Genomic DNA, 22,446 nt, shown 5'->3' on the forward strand with positions numbered 1-22,446 from the left:
GAAGTCAAAAAGTACCGGTGACAACAACCCCCCCCACCCCACCCTCAGCCTGCTGATATCATTCTGTCTCTCTCTCTCCTTTTGGCTTCCTCTTTGGCTCGTCTTTGTAGCATGTCCGCGTGAGTCTGCTTCTACGTGTGTTCTGCTCTGGGATATTGCTTGTGTTTATTTCTCATGGGTACTGCTCTAAAAATATCACCGTGCCCTTGTGATGATGATGGGTGTGTCCTGGAGGATGCTCTATAACACCTCAGTCCGAGGTCTCTGTGATGCATTCGGGTGGCTCCTGAGATCTTTCTCAAATTTGAAGCTTGCAAAAGGTATGTGAGGCACTTACAATATTTAGAGGATTGTTTAACATACAGTCCTACATGGACTCATGTCTCAGTTAACTGTCTAACATTGCAGAGCATTTTATATGGATACTTTGTCCACAACCTCTCTGGAAGAAACCATGTATATGGGAAGTGAAGAAGAAGAAGAAGATGAGGAGACAAATGGAAGTGAAGAGGAGGACAAAGGTAGGATAACCCTTGGTGGGTTATGTGTTTGATTCAGATCAGATCAGAGTACCTGACATTTAGATCTTTCAGATGATTCGCAAACAGATCAGTCATCTGTAGGGAAGCAGCAGAGACCAGCCTGGGCTCCATGTTTCTTCTACAGAGCTGGGAAAGAGGTGTACAACTATGTCGGCCAGGAGATCATCATTCAAGAGGCTCTGGACTCGTATGCTGGCATGATATGGCCGGCAGTGAGTAGCACTGTTTCCCTGATTTGAAAGCTTGCATGCAATCATTTTCTCTAATATTACCAGCTTCTGTCTTGTATCACAGACCTTCTGTATTTCTTTGACATTTTGATCAAATATTTTTGTGAAGTTTTCAACCACGTTGCATCATCATCATCACTCAGATGGACACAGAAGCTCAGCTAGCTGACTTTGCATCCATGAAATGTGTTTGTGACAACTGTGAAGAAATCTGAAGATTTCACAAGGATTATCTCCACAACAAACTTGGTGAACTCATCAGATAACGCAGTCCATTTGATTGGGTCAAAATTTTTGTTACTTTTTTATGTAAGTGCTTCAAATATTGGCAAGAAATTTGTATTTTAATCACTTACATTAACTGCTGTGAGAAGTGCTGCACTGAAATTTGCGGTACATACAAAACAAATGTCATCAGTACTTCTACTCCTCAACAACTGCAGTAAACACTAAAACAAAAAAACAACCTCACCAGTTCTGGATACCCCTGCCCACAGATTTTTGAGGTTCTTGGCAGGCTGGTTGCTGGAACAAGGGGGTCAGACACATGCTCTGTCCCCCTTGTTCTTCTTGTTGCTGAAAATAATTTTTAATGACTCTGGCTGAATGTTTGAGCTTGCTGCAGAAGGAATATGGGACAGAATCATCGAGAAAGAATGATCCTACTCTGTACTTGAATATAAAGTGCTTAAAATTGATATAGGGAGTCAAAAAAGGATGCTTAGAAAAGTAATGGATATAGAGTCTTGCAGTTCATCGTCCTGCTGCATAACCGAAATGTGTTTTATGGCATGAACTGATTGCTGGACATTCTTCTTCAGGATTTTTCTGGTAGAGAGCAGAATTCATGGTTTTATCCGTTACAGGAAGTTGTCCTGACACTCCAAAGCACTATCACGCTATCACCAGAATGTTTGACTGTTGGTATGATGTTTCTTTTATGAAATTCTGTATCACCTTTAAGGTAACAGGATTCAAATGTTGTAAAAAGTTAAACTTCGGTTGATAGTGGATTTCTCCTTGGAGCTCTCCCATTGATGCCATCTTTGCCCAGTCTCTTTCTTATTGTCAAATCAAGAACTCTGACCTGGACTGAGGCAAGTGTGGCCTGCAGCTCTCGGTTGTTCTGGGGGTGGGGGGCTCCTGAATGAGTCGTTGATGCACTCTTGGGGTAATTTTGGTAGGCTGGCCACTCCTAGGAAGGTTGAGCACTGCTCCGAGTTTTCTCCATTTGTGGATAATGGCTCTCATTGTGGCTCACTGGAGTCCTAAAGCCTTAGAAACAGCTTTGTAACCTTTCCAGTCTGGTAGATGTCAATGTGTTACTTTTTGAGAGGTTTTAGTCTATTTCGCTTTGTCAAACAGGCTGACATTAACTAAATCGAACAGGGTTTGCTAATTATAAAGAGAAGATTAAATATGTACATATGTCCTCAGGGGTTGGCTCTCTGTCATTACCTGGACACTCATCGAGAACAGATCAATCTCGTGGATAAAGCAGTCCTGGAGATCGGAGCAGGAACCGGCCTTGTGTCTGTCGTAGCAGCACTCCTTGGTACATAGGCAGAGATGAAGCTGTTTTCAGAGAGCTGCGAGGTTCTACATGTTTTGTTATTTCTCTTTCAGGTGGCTGGGTCACAGCCACAGACCTACCAGAGGTCCTGAACAACCTGAGGGTCAATTTGTGCAGGAATACCAGGGGCCACTGCAGACACACGCCCCAGGTAGCAACTTTGTCATGGGGCTATGACCTGGAGCGCACTTACCCATCATCGGTCTACCGCTACGACTACGTGCTAGCAGCCGATGTGGTCTACCATCATGACTTCATGGATGAGCTCCTGGTCACCATGAAGCATTTCTGCAAACCGGGAACAACTCTAATCTGGGCCAACAAGGTCAGGTTTGAGTCTGACTTGACTTTCACTGAGAACTTTAAAAAGGCCTTTAACACAAGCTTATTGGCCGAGGATGGAGAGATGAAGATCTTCATGGCAACAAGTAGAGACTGAAAGGCCAAAGAGGTGTGGATAGATTTCCTGAGACACTCCCATGGGATAAGCCATTGAAGTGTACGAATTGCCAGCAACTCAAATGGATCCATTGAAATGATCCAGTGTTTACTAATGCTGCTATGAGCTTGAACTAAAATTTGTTACCTGCTGTTTTATACATGTTGGTGGGGGATAAAAGAAAAATCTGAGGAGATGAGTGTGAGTTTGGATCTGCTGTGGCAGTGACGTTTGCTAAACAAATGTTTGGATACCAAATTCAAGGATGCTGAAAATGTGTTGTGAAAATCATCTGCCTTCTATGGTGCAGTCCTTTCTAGACTCATTAGACACTTTCTCGGGGGTGCGTGTTACACTGGTTGACAATAACCTTCATATAGGAAAATTTTCTATATCATGCTGATAACACACATCCTGTACACTTTTGTAGAGTTGTATTACATCCCCCAACACTCTATACTCATATTTTGTAATTAATACTTAAATAGAGTCAATACACACTTACCTACCACTTTATTACTGGGTTGGACCCACTTTTTTTTTCGTCAGAACTGCTTTAATTCTTCATGGGATAGATTTAAACACGTCTCAGAGATTTTGTTCCATGTTAACAACAACCACTCTGCAACTATTTGAGCTTTGGGACATTGTGGATTATCCCGATAGAAGTTAACATCAGAAGACAGGTACACTGTGGTCATAAAGAGTCAATACTTAAGTTGTGCTGTTAAAAATATCCTCCACACCATTACACCACCACTAGCTTAAACCATTGATCCAAAGTAGGATTCATGTTGTTTACATCTCATTTTGACCCTAAACATCACAGCAGAAATCCAGACGTTTTTACAATCTTCTGTTGTCCAATTTTGGTGAATCCATGTGAGTAGCCTCAGTTTCCTGTTCTTAGCCAACAGGAGTAGTGGTGGTCTTCTGCTACTGCTTCAAGGTTTGACATGCTGTGTGTTCAGAGATGCTCTTCTACATACCCTGGTTTTAATGGGTGATCGGCTTCCCAACAACCTAACATATTCACTTTCCCCCAAAAAAATCAGACTTTTTATCCTTGAAGGCCTATAAATAGTCAGTTTAATGCAGATGGTTTTGTTGTTGTTTAGACTTGAACTGTCTTTTAAGATGACTTTTAGCCATCTTTTTCCTCAGATGGTAGTATAAGAGGCAGCTTCTCAGATGTAAAGATTTTCTCTTAAATATACTGTGTTTGGGATAAAACAAATCATCTGAACAGGACTCACTGGGCTGTGGGGTATGGAGGGCCATAAGTGCCAAAAGGAATTATATTAAACACACCATTAAAGAACTGTGATTAATTAAAATTGGAAGTAGACAAATGTCAAACAAGTCAAATATTTAGTCAATAGAATGTCATTAAAATAGGAAAAAAATATTAAATGGCTTAAATGAAGTGAATTGAAATTGAACTTTTTCCCCCAATTTTAAGTATTTATTTTATTCATGTTCGGCTCTCTCGGCCCTCCACAGTAAGTATAAAGAAGCTATGAAATGTCTTTTTTTGGCATGTCAGCTGTACCGTTTTTAAGTCTCTTTTGCTGTATGTGCAAGTGATGCTCAGTGAACACGTGAATTCTTCCAAATATTTTTATTCAGTGTCATTTTTCTGATTGTGACTTATTCCATGTGACCACAAAATAGTGACAGTAGCTCGGGGTCTTTCCCACGTCATCAAGGAAGAATAGGTATAAAATAATACTAAGAGCATACAACCATATCTCGTAACATTTGATAAAATATTGGCATTTACTAGATTTTATGACTATAAATATAAACACAACCGTAAGAAGCTTTTCTGAAGTCTTTCTCGACACCAGCAGAGTGAGAGCAACGGATATGAGACGTCTGTTTGGTGCCATGAAGTGGACGGTAAAGTCCTGTGGTGAACGTTAAGGCCTTTTTAAAATTATTTTAAAAGTGAAACTGTCATTGGCAGCGTGTAATTGTTGATAGCAGAGCCCTGAACGCAACATCTGTCTGAAAAACAATCCAAAACTCCAGAAAAAGGAGAAAAGAGAAGATTTAAAAAAAGAAAAATGGATTCCAGCAGAGAAACCTGAGACTGCTGCTGAGAAGCTAAAAACAGAAGAATGATTTGTGACCACCGATTCACCCCCAGAAGAGATTTTTCTGCTCCCCTTGAGGACAAGAGGCTCGAAAGCAGCTGCTTTTACATTCGTAGGCATGGACCTTCCACTTGAGAGAGGTCTTAAAACAACATCAGGGAAAGATGAGACCATAAACAGTCACAAAATCCACACCGGAGGGTGAGGGTTCATCTTCACACGTGGGGCGTGACACCACCACCACCTCCTCTCCGATATGGTTTATGCCTTCATACATGCAGCGATGATTAAACAGCTTAACGTGGAAAATCGTTCTTTGGTTAAAGTGATGAAACAGAAATCATACTTTAAGTTTTATGGATTTAAAGAGAAAAAAAAAGGGGGGGGGGGAAAGATCTGTCCATGTTAGATACACCCTTAAATACAACCCTTTGAATTTTTGCTGAACAGCTTTCAGAAGCATGTTGTGAGGTTTGTCTATTTTTAAAAGCATTTTTTCCATCTACACCGTTTTCCTATGCTTGCACACGGCAGCGTCGACCATTTACACATCACATCATCACTACATGAAGAAAAAGCATGCACAAAGCCTCAGAGCCGCGCCCATTCCAAGGTAAGGAGGAGAGGAAAATAAAATGTACATTAGCTGCAAACCTCACTCACTTCTCACACACGCACTTTTCAGCAGATGAGCATTGTGTATCATAAACTCTGAGCTCTACTCAGGCACCAACCTCGCCTGGATTATTTTGAGTAGAGAAACATGTGGCACATGGCAAATGTCCAGACCTATTAAGTTCAAAGAAAAAAAACAAAAACAAAAATCACAACTTGCAGAAGCTGTAATTTAAGGTCTGTGTAAATTAGATAAATTGGACAAAAGCACTGTGTTAGTCCTCAAAAGCAAAAAACAAAACTTATGCTCAGCTCCCCTCTAAATGGCTTTCGTTACAGTCTCGCTGGGAGAAATGTCGATGTACACAAAAACACCCTCACAAATAATATTCACTCACAGACACGCACACATGAAAACAACATCAGAGGATACCGTCAGCGATTAAAAATCATTCAAATAGAAACTGAAAATCCGCTTCCAAAAAACTATGCTTCCTTACATCCTAGAAGACATGCATATACTCAAAACACATCGATTAGAATATTTTTGTGTTATATACCTATTGCATCTTAATATACTGTAAGTTATGAGTGTATGTACATTATTTTATGACACTGTGTACATGTGCAACGCCGTGACTGCTGCACAGAAACTCGTCTTAACACTGTGTGAAAGTTTTACGATGAAACCAGATCCGAACATCCTACCGCTGCCCGCGACTGCATCGTGACGTTAGTGAGGTCTGTTTTAGGTGGTTGTCGAAGGCGGCGGTGACGCAGCGAGCACGCGGCTCGTCGCGCTGCTGATACGAGCTTCGACGCATCCGTCGACACCACTGAAGGTTGATGGGTGAAAGCGGATGAGCGCCTCCTGTGGTCAAATCCTCCCCCTACGACCTGTGTTTCATCCCATCAGAAAAGGTCAAGGTACATGAAGAAAGGCACCTCAAAACTGTTGTGTGTTCTGAGACAGACAAGAATAAATGGTAGCTTTAACCCAGGCGGGCTGGACAATCAAAAGAAAAGAAAAAAGGGAGATTGAGCTCTGTCTGTGACTCCCTTTTAACTCAAGGATCAGGCGCCGTGTGTCTGCACGTGTGCAGCAGCGAGTCCTCCGTCTTCTCTCTGAAGTATAACAGCAAGCTTTGAGTAGTCAGTTTGTTTTCTTCGCTAATAAACCGGGTCGTGGCCCTTTTGTTTTGTTTTTTACAGTATTTACACCAGACAATGAGGTTTTTCATGTGAAATGAAGTCCAGACAGCTGAGAATGGGGTGGATGTGAACGCCTCCAAAAATCTGTGGATGACAGCAAAATAAAGGACGACGACTGAGCTGCAGGATCAAGCCCACCCTCGAGAGAGTTCAGAGCTCTTAAAAACTCATTTATTGGTTGTTTTTCTTGCTGAACAGCCGAGGCTGCTCGACAACATGTTTAAAGGTAACTTCAGGATGAGCATGATCCCTCCACTTACGCTCGCCGTCATCATTTATTTGGTGTTCATCAACAATTACATTTTAAAAAAAAAAAAAAAAAAAAAAAAAAATCTGAGGAGGCAGCTGGTTGGTTGAATGCATAGACCATGTGACCCTGAGGGACATGATATCGTAGTTGTCATGTGATGGGACCGTGGGTGGCTGTGCTGCCCGAGCGTGCATGCAGGTGTGTGCGCGCCGTTGCCTAGAACAGCGTGTAGTCGGCGGGGTACATGACGGGGAGCCAGTTCTCGCTGAAAGCAGCGCAGTGTGTCCATCCGAGGTGACGCATGAGCTGAGGAACAAGAAACAGAAAAAAAAAAAAGAATAATTAAAAATCACTGCAGTGAAAAAGACGTCATCATGTGCTGGCCGTCACTGCTGCCGTACCTGGATGGAGTTCTTCATGTTTTCTTTGCTGGGCTTCTCCTCCACCATCTTTGAGGCGTATTTTAAAGCCCGCCCGTACATCTTGTTCACCAGAGCGTGTTTATATGAAAACATCAACACCTGAGCAGCCAAGGCAAAGAAACACAGAAAGAAAACTTTAGCCATGACCCCAAATCTTAAAAAAAAAACAAAAAAAACAAAAAACCCAAAACAAACAAACACCAATTTGACTTCTCTTACCTTGGACTCAGTTAGCTCCGCCCACTTCTGCACCTCCCAGAATGTATCCATCAGGGCTTTGGAAATGTTCTGCAGGATGTCATCAGAGCTGCTGGCCGCCTCCTCTGCAGGCTCTTCAGCCACCGTCTGCCCCGTGGCGACAGCCCCGGCGCCATCCTGCGACGAGGGGGGCAGGAGGAGCTGGTCGGCAAGAGCGCAGCCCTTCCTGCACAGAGCGTCGAGCAGGGACGACTTCTGCTTCTCCATGTCGCTGATACACAAATATTACCAGAGGTCAAGAGCAGCACGGCTACGTTAAGCCTAATTGTGCTTTTGTTTTATTGTTCTTCAGTTTGTCATTTTTCCATTATGTGTTTTATCCTATTGTAACGTGTCCTTGGGTGTCTTGAAAGGCGCTTTATAAATTTATTATTATTATTGTTCTTTTTTTTTTTTATAAAAAAACAAACAAATAAAGGAGCCTAAATTCTAAAATGTACTTCATGTACAACTAAGGTAAAGAATGCCTGTTTATAGAACAGAATGCCTGGAGTTTGCAGAAAAATATGAGCCAGGTCACAAAACAACATCAAGGGTTTTTTTCTAGTTTGCTTTCAATGGATTGAAGAGTTGAGCTCTTGTTTGAGCTGCCAAAAACAAACTAAACTAATAAAATTTGTTATGTGTGGAACACCTTCTCAGGGGTTCATGCTTAAGCTAGACTGAAATATTTACTAAAACTAGTTTGTGGTGTTAACGCTGCTCCTTGGAGCAACATACCTCTTGATAGAAGCGGCGTCCGGCCGTGGGTCCGTCTTCATGGTGAGGTAAACAGCCAAGGCTGTCTGGTCGATGCGGGAGATGACGAGGTCTGCTGCTGACACCACCTCCTTGAGGCGTTTCACACGCTCCTTAAACGTAAACAAAAGAAAAAAATGACTGTGAGTCAACAAGGTCGCACAGTTTAAACTCCGTCCCACGACTCCTGGCACATTCCCCGTTCCTCTTTCACCTTTTCCGAGTCCAGCTGGTGGAGCCTTTGCACATGCAGTGCCAGGTAGTCGGCGTAGTTTTCCATCAGTTCGTCATAAACAGCGCTGGAATCTAACCTGAACAGTAAAAGGTGACACACGGATGAGCGAGAAATGAAGCCGAGTTGAAGCGTTGGCGGACATAAGAGATGAGAAAGTGCACACACTTGGTCATCCACTGAATCTTCAGATCCCTCATAGCTTCTGCAAACTCGTCCTTAACGTCCTTCTCCTTCTCTCCTTCCTTGTCCTTCTCCTTCCCTCCATTCTTTGTTTTGTTGGGAGCAGGAATTAAGTGGTAGAAGACGGGAACGACATCCTGCATAAATGTACACACACACACACACACACACACAAAACAAACAAACAAACAAACCAGCTCAGTCGAAATAAAGTCATTCAACCTTCAACATAATCCATCATCATATCCCAAATTCTCACCCTCTGCTAACTTAAAGCACCAAAATCCTCCCGTTTCACTGATTTTTAAATTAAGGAAAAAATACCCAGTTATAAAAGTTTCAATTATAACTAAAAAGATAATTGTATTGACCACCAGAAAACTAACTACTCTGTCGAACAATTCATCAAAGAACAGAAATACTGACATGCTTTGAAATGATAAAGCAGAAGTAACAAATCCTAGCTTAAGGCAAAGAGTAAGCCATTTCCAGATGGTAGGAGAGCAGTGGACGCTCTGTTGTACAGTGTTTCTAGCTCATCCAGTACCTTTTTAAACTTCCCTTGTCGTTTTGCTGAGGCCTGCCCCTGGTGGTCAGAATAACACACAGTAAGGAAGAGACAACACAAGCACACCAGAAAAAAGGATTCTCTCTTTATTTCATCCTCACTGGCAGACTCGGAGAGTCCGCACACCTACCTGTTGCTCACTAAACGTGTGGTCTTAGATTTAAATCTAAACACATCTGATCTACTTATTTCCTTTATTCCTGCAGCAGGGAAAACTGAATGCAATCAGTGCATTATCAGAACTATATAGGTTCTGATAATTATATAAGTATAAGTGGAAAACACTGATCTGTAAATGGCTGCTAGAGTTCAAACTGAAGTCTTTTGCGCCGCAGCCACCAAGTAAAGCCACGAACACACACAAGCTTAAAATAAAAAAAAATAAAAATAAAAAAAGGGAAAGAAAGACATTAAGAGTTGATTCACGAAGCGTCTTTAGGGAAGTTAAAGTGAGTGCTTGCAAACTAAGAAAAACCAAGAGAACAGGCTCTGCACACAAAACAAAACAATTGTAGAGCAAATTTTGGCAGGGTTATTGCAAACAGCCCCCAGGCCCAGTGGTAAGTAGCAAATCCCCCTCACATTAATTTAGTTGGGAAAAAAATCTTTGTCTTTTCCAACTAAAATTCTTCCAAATTTTCCAAACAATCGGACTCAGCTGTATTCAGTGTGTGAGAGAGCCGCATTTACCACATTAGATTGATTCTGGATTGAAACAGAAGCCAAATGAATGAGAAAAAAAATATATCAGGCTTCAACTTCAACAGGTTTGTGCGTGGAGGGGAGCAATCGAGCACCGGTGTTTTCTGATCCTCAGGACTGCGAGTCCTGCCGGCTTCACATTAAATGCATCTAAGTGAATGCTTGGCAGGAAATGTGAAATCCAGCACGACTTTGGGTCCTGATGAGCAGGACCACATATTTCTTTGAAGTATCGAAGTTTACAAAGAACAAAGCTACTCACAGCTTTCTTGCCATACTCGCTCTTGGGCACGACGAGAGAGCCTGAAAGGTAGCATCCTGGACTCGTTCCCTTCGGGATCCTGTAAACAAAGTAAAGGAAGAAAGAGAATAAATTCAGAATTATAAATAAAGACTCACATATTTTAAAGGTGAAGTATTTTCACACTGGTTTGTGGTCCTGTTTTGAAGTCTAGAGATAATGATCATCATCATGGTTACAAAAACCTGGTCTGACTGTGACACCACATGCTCACTGACGAGTCAGTCATTAGCCAACGAGCTTGCAGCTGCATACCACAGAGAGTATCTGTGGTAATTGAAGTGGATGAAATGAAATGTTGCGTGTAAAGAGCAACCAAATCTATTTAGAGACCAAAAATGGTGCTGCGGTGCAAGGCCACAGGAAATAAAGAGTTTTGGAGCATGGATATGCAGACTAAATATGTCTGGCCCCTTGGTGGGTTTGACTCACTTGTCATCTGGCAGGCCTGTGACGTAGAAAGGCTGTGTGGCACCCGGGGACAAGGTGACAGAATTCACCTTCTTCTTGGCCATGAGGGCAGCGCGATGTGTCTCGTAGACATCCAGGCTGAGGGTGGTGGAGAGACGGTGAGAAACCACGAACGGCAGATCCTTAAGTCGCTCCAGCTCACTGGACTGCTCGTGGCGGACCTGCAGCCGGATAGTGTAGTCTCCCTTTTCCAGCTTTAAAGAATACTGTAAAAATAAAACATTTATTTTTTTAAAATCCACTTTCCCATCATCATAAAGCAGGTACAACCTGCAGGTATGAAGGAACGGTTCAGAAATGCGTGTACAGGCATTCCTTGTGGCATGGTCTTCATGTGTACCTGGTGTGGATAGGCGTCACCAGAGCCCAGCAGTCTCTTGTTCTGGTCAAACAGCATCCAGAGCTGACTGTCAAACTCTGACTCGTACAGCAGCTCACACAGCATTGGGCAGCTGGGTGTAACTTCTCCACTCTTGGGCTGAAAACAAGCAGGAGAAGATTATACACACATGGCCAAAAAAAAAAAAAAAAAAAAAGCTACGTTTTCCTCTTCATATGTTGTGCAGGTGGTTTTACCTGGTGAAAGCTGTAGGTGAGCACGATCTCATAGAGTTGTCTGTTATCAGGCAGAACATCCCTCATCCCCAACGCTTTTATCTTTGAACTTAAGGGCCTACAAAACAGACAATGGGCTCAATAAAGGAGCTACAACTAAAGTTAGAACCAAATTGTGCACACCTACACTCACCTCAGAGGCTGAACCCACGACTTGAGGGTGATAGTTGGAGACACTTCTTCGTATCTCAGTGGTGAAAACACTTCGAAACTCGTCACTCCCTCCGAGGCATGCTGCGCAGTCACAAACCAGAGTCAGAAAAGAGACAGAAGAGAACCGATACGGTCTGAGCAGCGTCTTAATTCCTGCTGTTGCTGTTCTCTTTGTTCTTACTATGTGCAGGGGTGACGGAGACGTGTTGAGCCCATGGAAGGCGATGGTGTAGTCCACCGTGACGTCACCCAGGCTCGCCCACCAGCGTGCAATGCAGAACTCTACCACTTTACCTGACTGGAGAAGAGATTATAAAGCACAGTGCTTATCCACACTGTTTTGTTTTTCCACATCATAATTTACATGTTGAATCCCAGCCAAGAGAATATAAATATACACACCAGAACAGGGAAAGCCTCAGTTAGTGAGCCTCTCTCCAATAGTGACGAGAACTTGTAGAACTCATTTGCTCTGTAGGCTTTCTGTTTGACCAGGTGCACTGCATGGAGAACAAACTTTGACGAGACGTCTCCCGAATGAGACGTCAGTGTGACCTCTGCAAGAGAGAGACAAGAACAGAGGTTAAAAAAACAGAAGAAGAAGCAGCAGAAGAAGAAGGCTGTATCCCAATTCAGGGTCTGCAGCCTTAAAGGCCGCATTTTAAGGCCGATTACGTCACAGCGATGCGACGAAGGCTGTCCCAATTCGAAGACTGCTCGAAATGCGGTCCTCAAATGCGTCCTTCATTTCCCTGAATTTTAAGGACGTGGCGGTGTAGACTTCGTGGCCCAACATATCCCAGAATGCATAGCGCGGCGGTGGTGTGGATAATTTTGCCGGGGAAAAAAACGGCGGATAAGGGGCGCCCGAAGAGTAAACTTTAAGTAAGTACTGAATATTATGTCACTTATTTATGTGCAAATGTTTAATAATGAAGAACATTAAAACATTACTGTTGGCCACATGTCGGCAAAGTTATGTGACATTAGTGACGTTTGTACTAACTTGGTCTTAAAGCCTTTACTTTAAAATATACGCCGTTCAATAGCTGATCTTAATCAGAGAATGATCAAAGCTCATGTAGAAACAAACAAACAAACAAACAAAAGATTTTCTCCTTCATTTCTGTCAGACAATGCTGTATGAAACGTATCCAGCTATTAGTATCATGGTTGCTAGGCAACCTGCGCAGCGCAACGGAGGCTAGACCATCCCATTTCACAAGCCTCGCACTTCCGGCCTTAGCGGTCTTTAAGTACGTGGCCATTGAGGATCGTTGACGCTGCGTACTTTAAGGCTGCAGACCCTGAATTGGGATACAGCCGAAGAAGCAGCAGCAGCAGAAGAAGCAGCAGCAGCAGAAGAAGCAGCAGCAGCAGAAGAAGAAGAGCAAGAAGAAGAAGAAGAGCAAGAAGAAGAAGAAGAGCAAGAACAAGAAGAAGAGCAAGAACAAGAAGAAGAGCAAGAACAAGAAGAAGAGCAAGAACAAGAAGAAGAGCAAGAACAAGAACAAGAAGAATCAGATTCTTCAATTATTCTGAGGCGTGCGCAATCAAGATATCCACTATATGGTCAAACATGTTGGGCTACACACCTAATTGTTGCGGTGCTTTCACTCCCTTTGCCACAGATATATAAAACAATATCAAACAGCCAGCCATGCAGTCTGCCTCTATAAACATTTGTGAAAGAATGAGTCATTCTAAAGAGCTCACTGAATTCGACTGTGGTGCTGTAATAGGATGGGCCCACGGCACCAAGTCAGAAATTTCTTCCATCCTAGATTTTACAGAATCAGCGAAGAGTGGTACTGCTGCAAAGTAAAAGCATTTAGGAAACGCACCAACTCAGCCATGAAGTGGCAGACCGCTTAAAGTTATAGAGAGCAGTCACCAACAGCTGAGGCTCACAGTGCATAAAAGTCACCAATGCTCTGCTGACTCAGTAACTGAAGCATTACGAGATCTTTTCACTGGATCTAAGCTATAATTAACAGTTGACTGTGCAATATGTAACAGTGAGGAAATTTCCCACCTGGCTTGTTGCACAGGTGACATTCTATCACATACCTTGCTGGAATTCACTGAGCTCCTGAGAGCGACTCATTCTATCATAACTGTTTGTAAAAGTAGCCTTCATGGCTTGGTGTTTGATTTTACACACCTGTGATCATGGAAGCGGCTGGAACGCCTGAATTCAATGATATGAATACAGGGAGTGCAGAATTATTAGGCAAATGGGTATTTTGTCCACATCATCCTCTTCATGCATGTTGTCTTACTCCAAGCTGTATAGGCTCGAAAGCCTACTACCAATTAAGCATATTAGGTGATGTGCATCTCTGTAATGAGAAGGGGTGTGGTCTAATGGCATCAACACCCTATATCAGGTGTGCATAATTATTAGGTAACGTCCTTTCCTTTGACAAAATGGGTCAAAAGAAGGACTTGACAGGCTCAGAAAAGTCAAAAATAGTGAGATATCTTGCAGAGGGATGCAGCAGTCTCAAAATTGCAAAGCTTCTGAAGCGTGATCATCGAACAATCAAGCGTTTCATTCAAAATAGTCAACAGGGTCGCAAGAAGCGTGTGGAAAAACCAAGGCGCAAAATAACTGCCCATGAACTGAGAAAAGTCAAGCGTGCAGCTGCCAAGATGCCACTTGCCACCAGTTTGGCCATATTTCAGAGCTGCAACATCACTGGAGTGCCCAAAAGCACAAGGTGTGCAGTACTCAGAGACATGGCCAAGGTAAGAAAGGCTGAAAGACGACCACCACTGAACAAGACACACAAGCTGAAACGTCAAGACTGGGCCAAGAAATATCTCAAGACTGGTTTTTCTAAGGTTTTATGGACTGATGAAATGAGAGTGAGTCTTGATGGGCCAGATGGATGGGCCCGTGGCTGGATTGGTAAAGGGCAGAGAGCTCCAGTCCGACTCAGACGCCAGCAAGGTGGAGGTAGAGTACTGGTTTGGGCTGGTATCATCAAAGATGAGCTTGTGGGGCCTTTTCGGGTTGAGGATGGAGTCAAGCTCAACTCCCAGTCCTACTGCCAGTTCCTGGAAGACACCTTCTTCAAGCAGTGGTACAGGAAGAAGTCTGCATCCTTCAAGAAAAACATGATTTTCATGCAGGACAATGCTCCATCACACGCGTCCAAGTACTCCACAGCGTGGCTGGCAAGAAAGGGTATAAAAGAAGAGAAACTAATGACATGGCCACCTTGTTCACCTGATCTGAACCCCATTGAGAACCTGTGGTCCATCATCAAATATGAGATTTACAAGGAGGGAAAACAGTACACCTCTCTGAACAGTGTCTGGGAGGCTGTGGTTGCTGCTGCACGCAATGTTGATGGTGAACAGATCAAAACACTGACAGAATCCATGGATGGCAGGCTTTTGAGTGTCCTTGCAAAGAAAGGTGGCTATATTGGTCGCTGATTTGTTTTTGTTTTGTTTTTGAATGTCAGAAATGTATATTTGTGAATGTGGAGATGTTATATTGGTTTCACTGGTAAAAATAAATGATTGAAATGGGTATATATTTGTTTTTTGTTAAGTTGCCTAATAATTATGCACAGTAATAGTCACCTGCACACACAGATATCCCCCTAAAATAGCTAAAACTAAAAACAAACTAAAAACTACTTCCAAAAACATTCAGCTTTGATATTAATGAGTTTTTTGGGTTCATTGAGAACATGGTTGTTGTTCAATAATAAAATTATTCCTCAAAAATACAACTTGCCTAATAATTCTGCACTCCCTGTAGTTGAGTGACTGGTGTACACTATATTTCCAAACCCAATCTCATTTTTTTAACCTTCACCATCTTTAATATTAGCTTCCATCACTGTGACCGTATAGATATGATAGAAACGTTCATAGAATGGTACTGGGCACAAAAAAAAAAAAAAAAAAAAAGCTGGTACCTGCAAGGCACCACTAAATTGCTGTGCACAAATTTGGAACCAACTATAGGAGTGATCCCGCAAGACCAAGCAATGATGCTTCCCCATGGAAATTAGTCCAACTTCTGCTACTTAGGGTTTGGCTAATGTGGGCCAGTTCTCTAAAGGGAGGCAGATCAGGCCCAGCATTAGCACAGTGTCAGTGGAAAACAGAGAGACACCAACCTGCCCAGGAGGCTCCCTGAGGAACAGTAATGAAGTGGCGTCTGATCTGGCCCGGTCTAAAGTGGACGTCTGTGAAACACACCTCATGACTACGACTGTCTATTACTCTGTAGGAAGAGAGAAGATCCATCAGACAGAGAAACACACAAACCTCTTATGCGGAGCGGGGGCAAGCATGTACTGACTTACTTGGCAGGGATAACAACTGTGATTGGAACTCTGAATAGTGGCCCACAGGTAGAAGCTGCTGTATCATACCCACACACCTGAAAGACAAATTCAAAGTGAACGTAAGTGCACACAGACACATGAGCTCGATTTTTTGACTCATTCTGTCCTTCACGTGGTGCCCACCTCTGTGTAGTGGACTCCCTCTCTCAGTCCAACGGGGTCGATGCGGACGTTAATGTGACGACACTGGTTCATGAGCTCGAGGTGGGAGGGGCACTGGACCCACGGGGCAGCGCACGTGAGCGCCAAGTGAAGCTGCAGGTTGATTCGCTCAGAGTTTCCTGTGATGGAAGAAGAAGATAGCTACATTCTTAAAAAAAAAAAAAAAAGAACAAAAAAATAAATAAATAAAAACATGATGTATGAAAGTACCTGTGTTCTCTGGAAAGATGGGCTCAATTCCAACTCCGTGATCAGTGGGTCCAAGAACGTGGGCTGGGTCCCTGAGGTAGATGCCTCTCTGTGTTCCCACACTTACCGAGAAGCCTAGGTGGCTTGTGGGTAAAGAGGCGTGCTGAGTGAGGTAGTCTAACGCCTTTTCCACCTGAGAGGAAGACAAAACGATACATTTGTTTAACATCTATCAGGGAAAGAAATGGCAGAATATCAGGTTGAAAGTCTTACAATCACAGTACCTGGATTATTCCATGGCCCTGTGCAAACACCTCGATGTCATCAACCTTCAGAGCAGTGTTTTCCAGCGCTCTTCTCACAGCAGGAGCTGAGGGATGGATCCCGTTCTGTTTCAATCCTTTTTCACAAAACAGCAAACACCAGCATCAGCTTTGAATTCACACACATTTCTCTACACACAGCAGGCTGAATTATCACATCTCACTAGACCCACCTGAGAGGACTAGTGCGATGCCGCCACAAGCGTTAGGTGATGACATGGATGTGCCGTTCATCAGCTGGGTACCACGAAGGGTCCAGTTGGGCACGGATGCAATGGCACCGCCAGGGGCGCTGATGCTGACCCCCAGGGCCCCGTCGGTACTGGGACCCCTCGATGACCAGGTGTACTGGTTCGGAGGCAGCTTCTCCCTCAGGGAGTATTCTGCCACCATCATGTCTGGCGTCACGTATGCGCCAACTCCTGCAGAATGAACAAAGCAAAAATGAAACCAAGCATGGCTGGACAGATGTTTTGATCCAGAGGTTATCAATCCGTGGTCCAGGACCCACTGCAGGCTTAACAGTTTGAGAAGCACTGGTTTCATCCGAGCGTGTACCTATAACACTGCTGGTGGTTCCTCCTGGGCAGCCGACTGTAGTGAGGCAGGGGCCGTTATTTCCCGCGCTTGACACAAAGATCACGTTGTGTTTCTGCACAGCTTCAGTGATCACCTCACAAATCCTCCTGAAGGACAAAAAGACAGCGACAAATGAGTAACAGTAAGCAACGAGGAGCTACAGAGGCAGCGCCTGCTCTCCATGTACTTACCCTGAATTGGGCCAGTGTGTGGCCTCCCCATAACTGTAGTTAACCAGGTCACACTTGTAGTTGATTACTTCAATCATCTTTAAATGACAGACAAATAAAGAATAAAATGGTGCAAACATATACAGATATTTTCTTTAAATCTATATTCTCAGGACTTTGAGGAATATACCGCGCGGATGAGCCCTGTGCCTGTTTCCATGGTGCTGAGGCGGGTGTCTCCAATCTTCAGAGCCAGGATTTGGGCACCCGGGGCCACACCATTACGTTCGGGCTCCTCTGGGAAGTAGCCTGCTGCGATGCTTGCCACATGTGTCCCGTGAGCCCCTTTAGGAGCGCACAAGCAGCATTAGATCATGTGTGAATACCCGACTATTAGGCATATTAGGAATCTAATGCGCTGGGATGGCTCACCTCCGCTGGTGACTATGCAGAGCGTGTTGCCGTCATCATAAATATTAACAGAATAGTTAAGCATCTCGACAGTTCCTAACGTGGCATACTCATGTGACTCTCTGTATGAGCTCAGCACAGTGCACTGGGACAGCTCTCCGCACTCTGAAGTGTCAACTACAGCCCTAAAGGGAACAAATCACAAATAGATTACTGGTAAACAAGGGAAGGTTGTGAAAAGAAAGGGTAAAAAAAAAAAAAACAACAACAACAAAAAACTGTAAGGATACAGAAGGGGAAAGAAAATTAAAGGTGGCCGTACTTCCATGTGACGCCATCGTGCCAAAGCACACAGTCATATACAGGCCCAGGATCACTGTACTTCTTTTCTAGCGATGCCAGGAGCTCTGACTGACACTGCAACTCTTCTTTCTGCAACTTCTCAATCTGTGGAGAGACTGAAAGATGAGAGATACAGTCGAGGCATCCCATGCTAGTAAAGGGTGCCTAACTACACTTGGAAAAGGCAAGAAATGAAGCCCAATACGTTAGATCCTCTCACATTCCCTCCTTATTCCTCTTGGTGATAGCAGCTATTCTTGCTGCTCCATTTTCTTTGTCACTTCCGATTTTGATCTTTCAAAATTGTTTATCACCATTCTTGTTCAATAATCAGCCCACAATCCCACTTCTTTAAATGTATTATTTGTGCCATTCTCACTTTCTCTTCTCCAAGTCGCTCTATGAATTTATAAATGTACATATTTTCTAACATAAACGTTGCCTTTTTCTCTCTCAAATGACCTCAAGGGAGCAGGTCTGACCTGTGAGGGGTTTGGATGAGCGAGGTCAAACTCTTCCGTCTTGCGGCAAACCTCAGCGAGTGCTGCTCTGTGTGGCGGATCCCACATCTTCTCCTTTCGCTCTTTCTAGTAGTCAAAAACCACAAAAAAAAAAATCCAATAACTCTCCAACACAACACACAGTCTAACATACAACTCAGGAAATAATCTGAGCTTAGGAGCTGTCAACAGGGACACTTCAATTATGTTTTTCCCATCATTCATTCATCAGGTGGGTGTATTATATGAAAAAAAGCTATAAACTCTTTACAAAACTTTCCAAGTATGGATAATCAATTCAGAATAAAGGTCAGAAATCCTATCAGTTCACTGATTTCAGATGGATTTTCTATGAGAGGGAAGAGGACAATTCAGCAAGTTTTTCTGTGTTATCGCTAAAGCTGACTGAAGTGTTGAAACATCAGGAAAAAATGCCTGTCTGTGACTCAGGTGGCCAGAAGCTCCAATGCCATGAGTCTTTTGAACAGTTGCTATCATGTCCAAGCTTAATTGTCCACGTGTCAGGCGTACTGGGCTTTGTGCTCAACACTGTCAGACAAAATGAAGTAATAATGTCACCTCTTCCTACCTGTACTCTTTCTTTCAGAGCCTTGGGGAAGAACTCGTAGCCATTTTTAACTCCAATGCGATACTTCCCTGATGGATTGACCCAAGCAGGAAGGATCTGGACGATGTTAAAAAAAAAAATGCAGTGTGAAACAGATGTAAAAGAGCGCCTATAAAGGAATGTTTTTAATGTTTGTGTACGTTGAGGTGTTTATATACTGACCTTGAGTGTTCTGCCAGAGAGGCCGGTGATTGTCCCATCTTTAGGCTCCACCACAGTGGTCATGTTCACGTCACCACTGCCTGTCGTATCAATGATGTCAACAATCTTTGGCTTCCCCTCAGTTGTAACCTAAGAGAACAAAAAAAATTTGTAAGAAATCAGCAATCCACTAGAATGCAGACAGAAAAAGGTGCAAATCATAACTGGTATCTTACATTGAATGGGGAGGGGTGTGTGGACAGCAAACTAAATGAATCGTCATCCATAAATCAGCTAAGTAACTCAGCCGGTAAAATGATACCTGAAAAAGCTCGTGTTTTTTAACATGAGGATTTGTTTACTACCAGAGAAGCAGTCAGTTTCAGTCTCAGCCCCTCAAGCATGACTGAAGCAAGAGAACAGAAAATAAGCTCAATGTATTATGAAAGCTACCCAGCTAGACTTACACATGTGCACTGGCAGGTTTAGACTAACATGTAGTGTTTAACACTGTGTTGGTCGGCTTATTTTCTTACGTTGTGACTTGGCAGTTTGGATAAAGTTTCAGAGTTTACGGATCACTTATCAAAACGCCAAATACGCTTAATTTACTCTGCCTTGCTACTATTAAGCTAGCTACATCCAGTCAGCGTGTAAATCTAATAGTGTAAACACTGGAATAAAGAGGGGTAAAAAAAAACCAAAAAAACCCCCACGAAAATAATTCAGCGGCTAGCTTCCAGGCTGTCATGCTAGCACACATTTTAACTTACTGGCTAACTGTACGCCAGATTAGCACGGAAATACACTCTGACAGCAGGGGTAAACACACACTACTAGCTGCTTTGCCTTGATATGGTTGTCATTGTGGCGTTAAGTTAACTACTGGTGTATCCACATATGCTAAGTATCTAGCTAGATAGCTAGCCGCTGCCGTTGTATACCAATGAAGTGAATGAGTCGGCCCTTTAGCTTCGCTAGCTTCCGCCAACTAGGTCGTAGCTTAACACGAGGCAGCCGGTCAGATCTACCTGCATGCCGGGGGCCCCGGGATCCACGCCGGTGTCGAGGATGGCGATGAGCACCCCTCGGCCGTCATACTCGGGGAACCGGGTGAGGTAAGAGGCAGCGCCGGTTTCTTTTTTGGGGAGCAGCCCGTGGAAGGGGAATGGCTCTTCGGTAGAATGAGCAGCCATGATCGGAAGAGCGACAATGAAAACAAAGCAGCGAAATGGGGAAGAGAGCAACAGTACGCGTGTGGGACTGACGGGGAGGAGAGCTGGTTAAAGGGGCAGTACTTCCAGTAACCCCAGGCCAACGAGCAGGCCTTTATCAGCCTGTTAACTTATCTGCTTTAGTCTGGACTGGGTTTTTACTGTCATGTGAACTGTCTGCTGGCTGGAAACCAAGATGTGTAAATGAGCAGTGTATGACTGCATGAAAGCCAAGAGGTTTCACATCCTTCATAACATCCCCGTACACACACACACACACACACACAGAGAGAGAGAGAGAGAGAGAGGTGGCTGACTGATAAAACTCAGAGGTGTATCAGCATCTGCAGTGTGTGCAGAAAAGTTGATTTTTGGCTGTGATCATTTTTGTGTTTGTGAAACGTCATCTCCAGGTCAACCTGAGGAAAGGTCTCATCGGCCACCCGTAGAGGTGAGCAGGACTTGTACGCTGTCACATGCATCTTGTAAATCCTGGGTCATTAGTGAAAAGTGGCACTGGGTGGTGCTGTATTACCGCTGAGTGTTTGCTGCAGTTAAATATTTGTGCTCTGTAGGAACTCTGCACAGTTTATCCTCCCAAACGGGTTTATTAAATCAAGTCTTAATGCATCAACATCACCCTTAGGAGAGTAGCGGCTTGCACTAAACCACAATCCAAGCGATTTTAATAATGATTTACTGCTTTGTGAACTGAAGGCAACAAAACCATCTGAACAAGCCTATGGACAGCAATCTGTAATTTGTTGGCTATGGATGCAATGTATGCGCATATACATTTTTAGAATTTTAACCCTGCGTAGATTAGAGAAAATCCTGAAGAAACAGCACCCAGTTGTTGTTTTTAAAGTCATTAAATTTGTGAAAGCTGGATTAAGGGCTATTCATATTTTTGCACGTGTTCTTTATTAGTTTTTCTGTAATGTAACACCGTTACTAGCCAACAACAAAAGTGCTGCTCTCTAGTTTCTTTCTGACACATGCAGTGCTGAGAATAAGGAAGAAATTAAAAGTTACAAAATGAAAGTTTTATTTGTCTCCCTCTCACATACCAAATGACATACATTCAGATTTGATTCATCCTGTATTCATAGAGCTTTTTTTTTTATCTTCTCTCTAATACCAGGATTAACCTTCCACGTCAATCGCCATCTGTACAACTCAATATCACGTCTTTCTCTCTCAACTTATAGCACATCGATTCACATATCTAGACTGTAGGTTAATCTTTGTGGTTGTGCTATTAAAAAAGGGGGGAGAAAAAACCACAAAAGGAAGGGTTAGTCTTTGTTATTTTAAGTGTGCCAACGCCCTCAGATGCTGTTATGATGCCTGGTTTGCACGTAAAAACTAACACTTAGGATCGTTTCACTAATCTGCCTTTAATCAGCATCTGTCTTCTCTTCCTCTTTCTGTCAATGGCTCATCGTTGTCACATATGAACACACAGAGATAACCACACTCCTGCAGTCATATTTTGTTGTCATGAACAGGATGCATATACTGTATATATATATTCCCCCCACCCACCCACCCCCCCCCACCCTTTTTTTTCTGTTAATAAAATCGTTGGTTTGTAAGATTCTCAGTTTTATACCTTTTGCAGAGACATACACTTACATGCACACACTTGCAGTTAAACACACTCTTGTGGTTTACCACAAGGGCGTAACCATTTAGCTGAACTGAAATAATGCACGTCATAAACATCTTTAAGGCCGTATTTTCCTACGTGATGCTGTGCATTGAGCTTCAAACTAACGGTGTTCTCCCTCTCCAGGTTTGGAGATGCG

General features: G+C 43.3%; 2 protein-coding genes across 4 annotated transcripts; one reads left to right on the forward strand and one right to left on the reverse strand.

Moving 5' to 3' along the window:
- Nucleotides 1-403: 403 nt before the first annotated feature.
- mettl21ca (methyltransferase 21C, AARS1 lysine a) lies at nucleotides 404-4,277 on the forward strand. 2 transcript variants are annotated; one of them, XM_085271694.1, is made up of 4 exons: nucleotides 404-521; nucleotides 585-754; nucleotides 2,210-2,327; nucleotides 2,399-4,277. In XM_085271694.1, exons 1-4 carry the CDS (start codon nucleotides 419-421, stop codon nucleotides 2,782-2,784), a joined length of 777 nt encoding a protein of 258 aa, XP_085127820.1. In that variant the 5' UTR covers nucleotides 404-418; the 3' UTR covers nucleotides 2,785-4,277. The 2 variants fall into 2 exon arrangements, with proteins under 2 accessions (XP_085127820.1, XP_085127828.1); XM_085271702.1 differs by having other exon boundaries at nucleotides 419-521; nucleotides 594-754.
- Nucleotides 4,278-4,390: 113 nt separating this feature from the next.
- tpp2 (tripeptidyl peptidase 2) lies at nucleotides 4,391-20,708 on the reverse strand. Of its 2 annotated transcripts, XM_085271751.1 has the most exons (29): nucleotides 20,453-20,708; nucleotides 19,443-19,571; nucleotides 19,242-19,337; nucleotides 18,635-18,739; nucleotides 18,133-18,257; nucleotides 17,832-17,995; nucleotides 17,590-17,744; nucleotides 17,421-17,497; nucleotides 17,209-17,336; nucleotides 16,824-17,072; nucleotides 16,612-16,727; nucleotides 16,349-16,520; nucleotides 16,100-16,257; nucleotides 15,935-16,011; nucleotides 15,746-15,852; nucleotides 12,006-12,160; nucleotides 11,785-11,901; nucleotides 11,584-11,684; nucleotides 11,412-11,508; nucleotides 11,176-11,313; nucleotides 10,797-11,041; nucleotides 10,326-10,404; nucleotides 9,341-9,379; nucleotides 8,779-8,930; nucleotides 8,593-8,689; nucleotides 8,361-8,491; nucleotides 7,602-7,851; nucleotides 7,362-7,481; nucleotides 4,391-7,266 (listed from the first exon to the last, which is right to left on the reverse strand). In XM_085271751.1, the coding sequence occupies exons 1-29, from the start codon at nucleotides 20,615-20,617 to the stop codon at nucleotides 7,177-7,179; spliced, it is 3,834 nt and encodes a 1,277-aa protein (XP_085127877.1). In that variant the 5' UTR covers nucleotides 20,618-20,708; the 3' UTR covers nucleotides 4,391-7,176. The 2 variants fall into 2 exon arrangements, with proteins under 2 accessions (XP_085127877.1, XP_085127885.1); XM_085271759.1 differs by lacking the exon at nucleotides 9,341-9,379 and having other exon boundaries at nucleotides 20,453-20,707.
- Between the last annotated feature and the right edge of the window lie 1,738 nt (nucleotides 20,709-22,446).

This window comes from Mchenga conophoros, linkage group LG1 (genome assembly GCF_057382185.1).
Source record: "Mchenga conophoros isolate Kocher_MC1m ecotype Shallow Benthic linkage group LG1, M_conophoros_male_GT1.1, whole genome shotgun sequence".
Classification (NCBI taxonomy): domain Eukaryota; kingdom Metazoa; phylum Chordata; class Actinopteri; order Cichliformes; family Cichlidae; genus Mchenga; species Mchenga conophoros.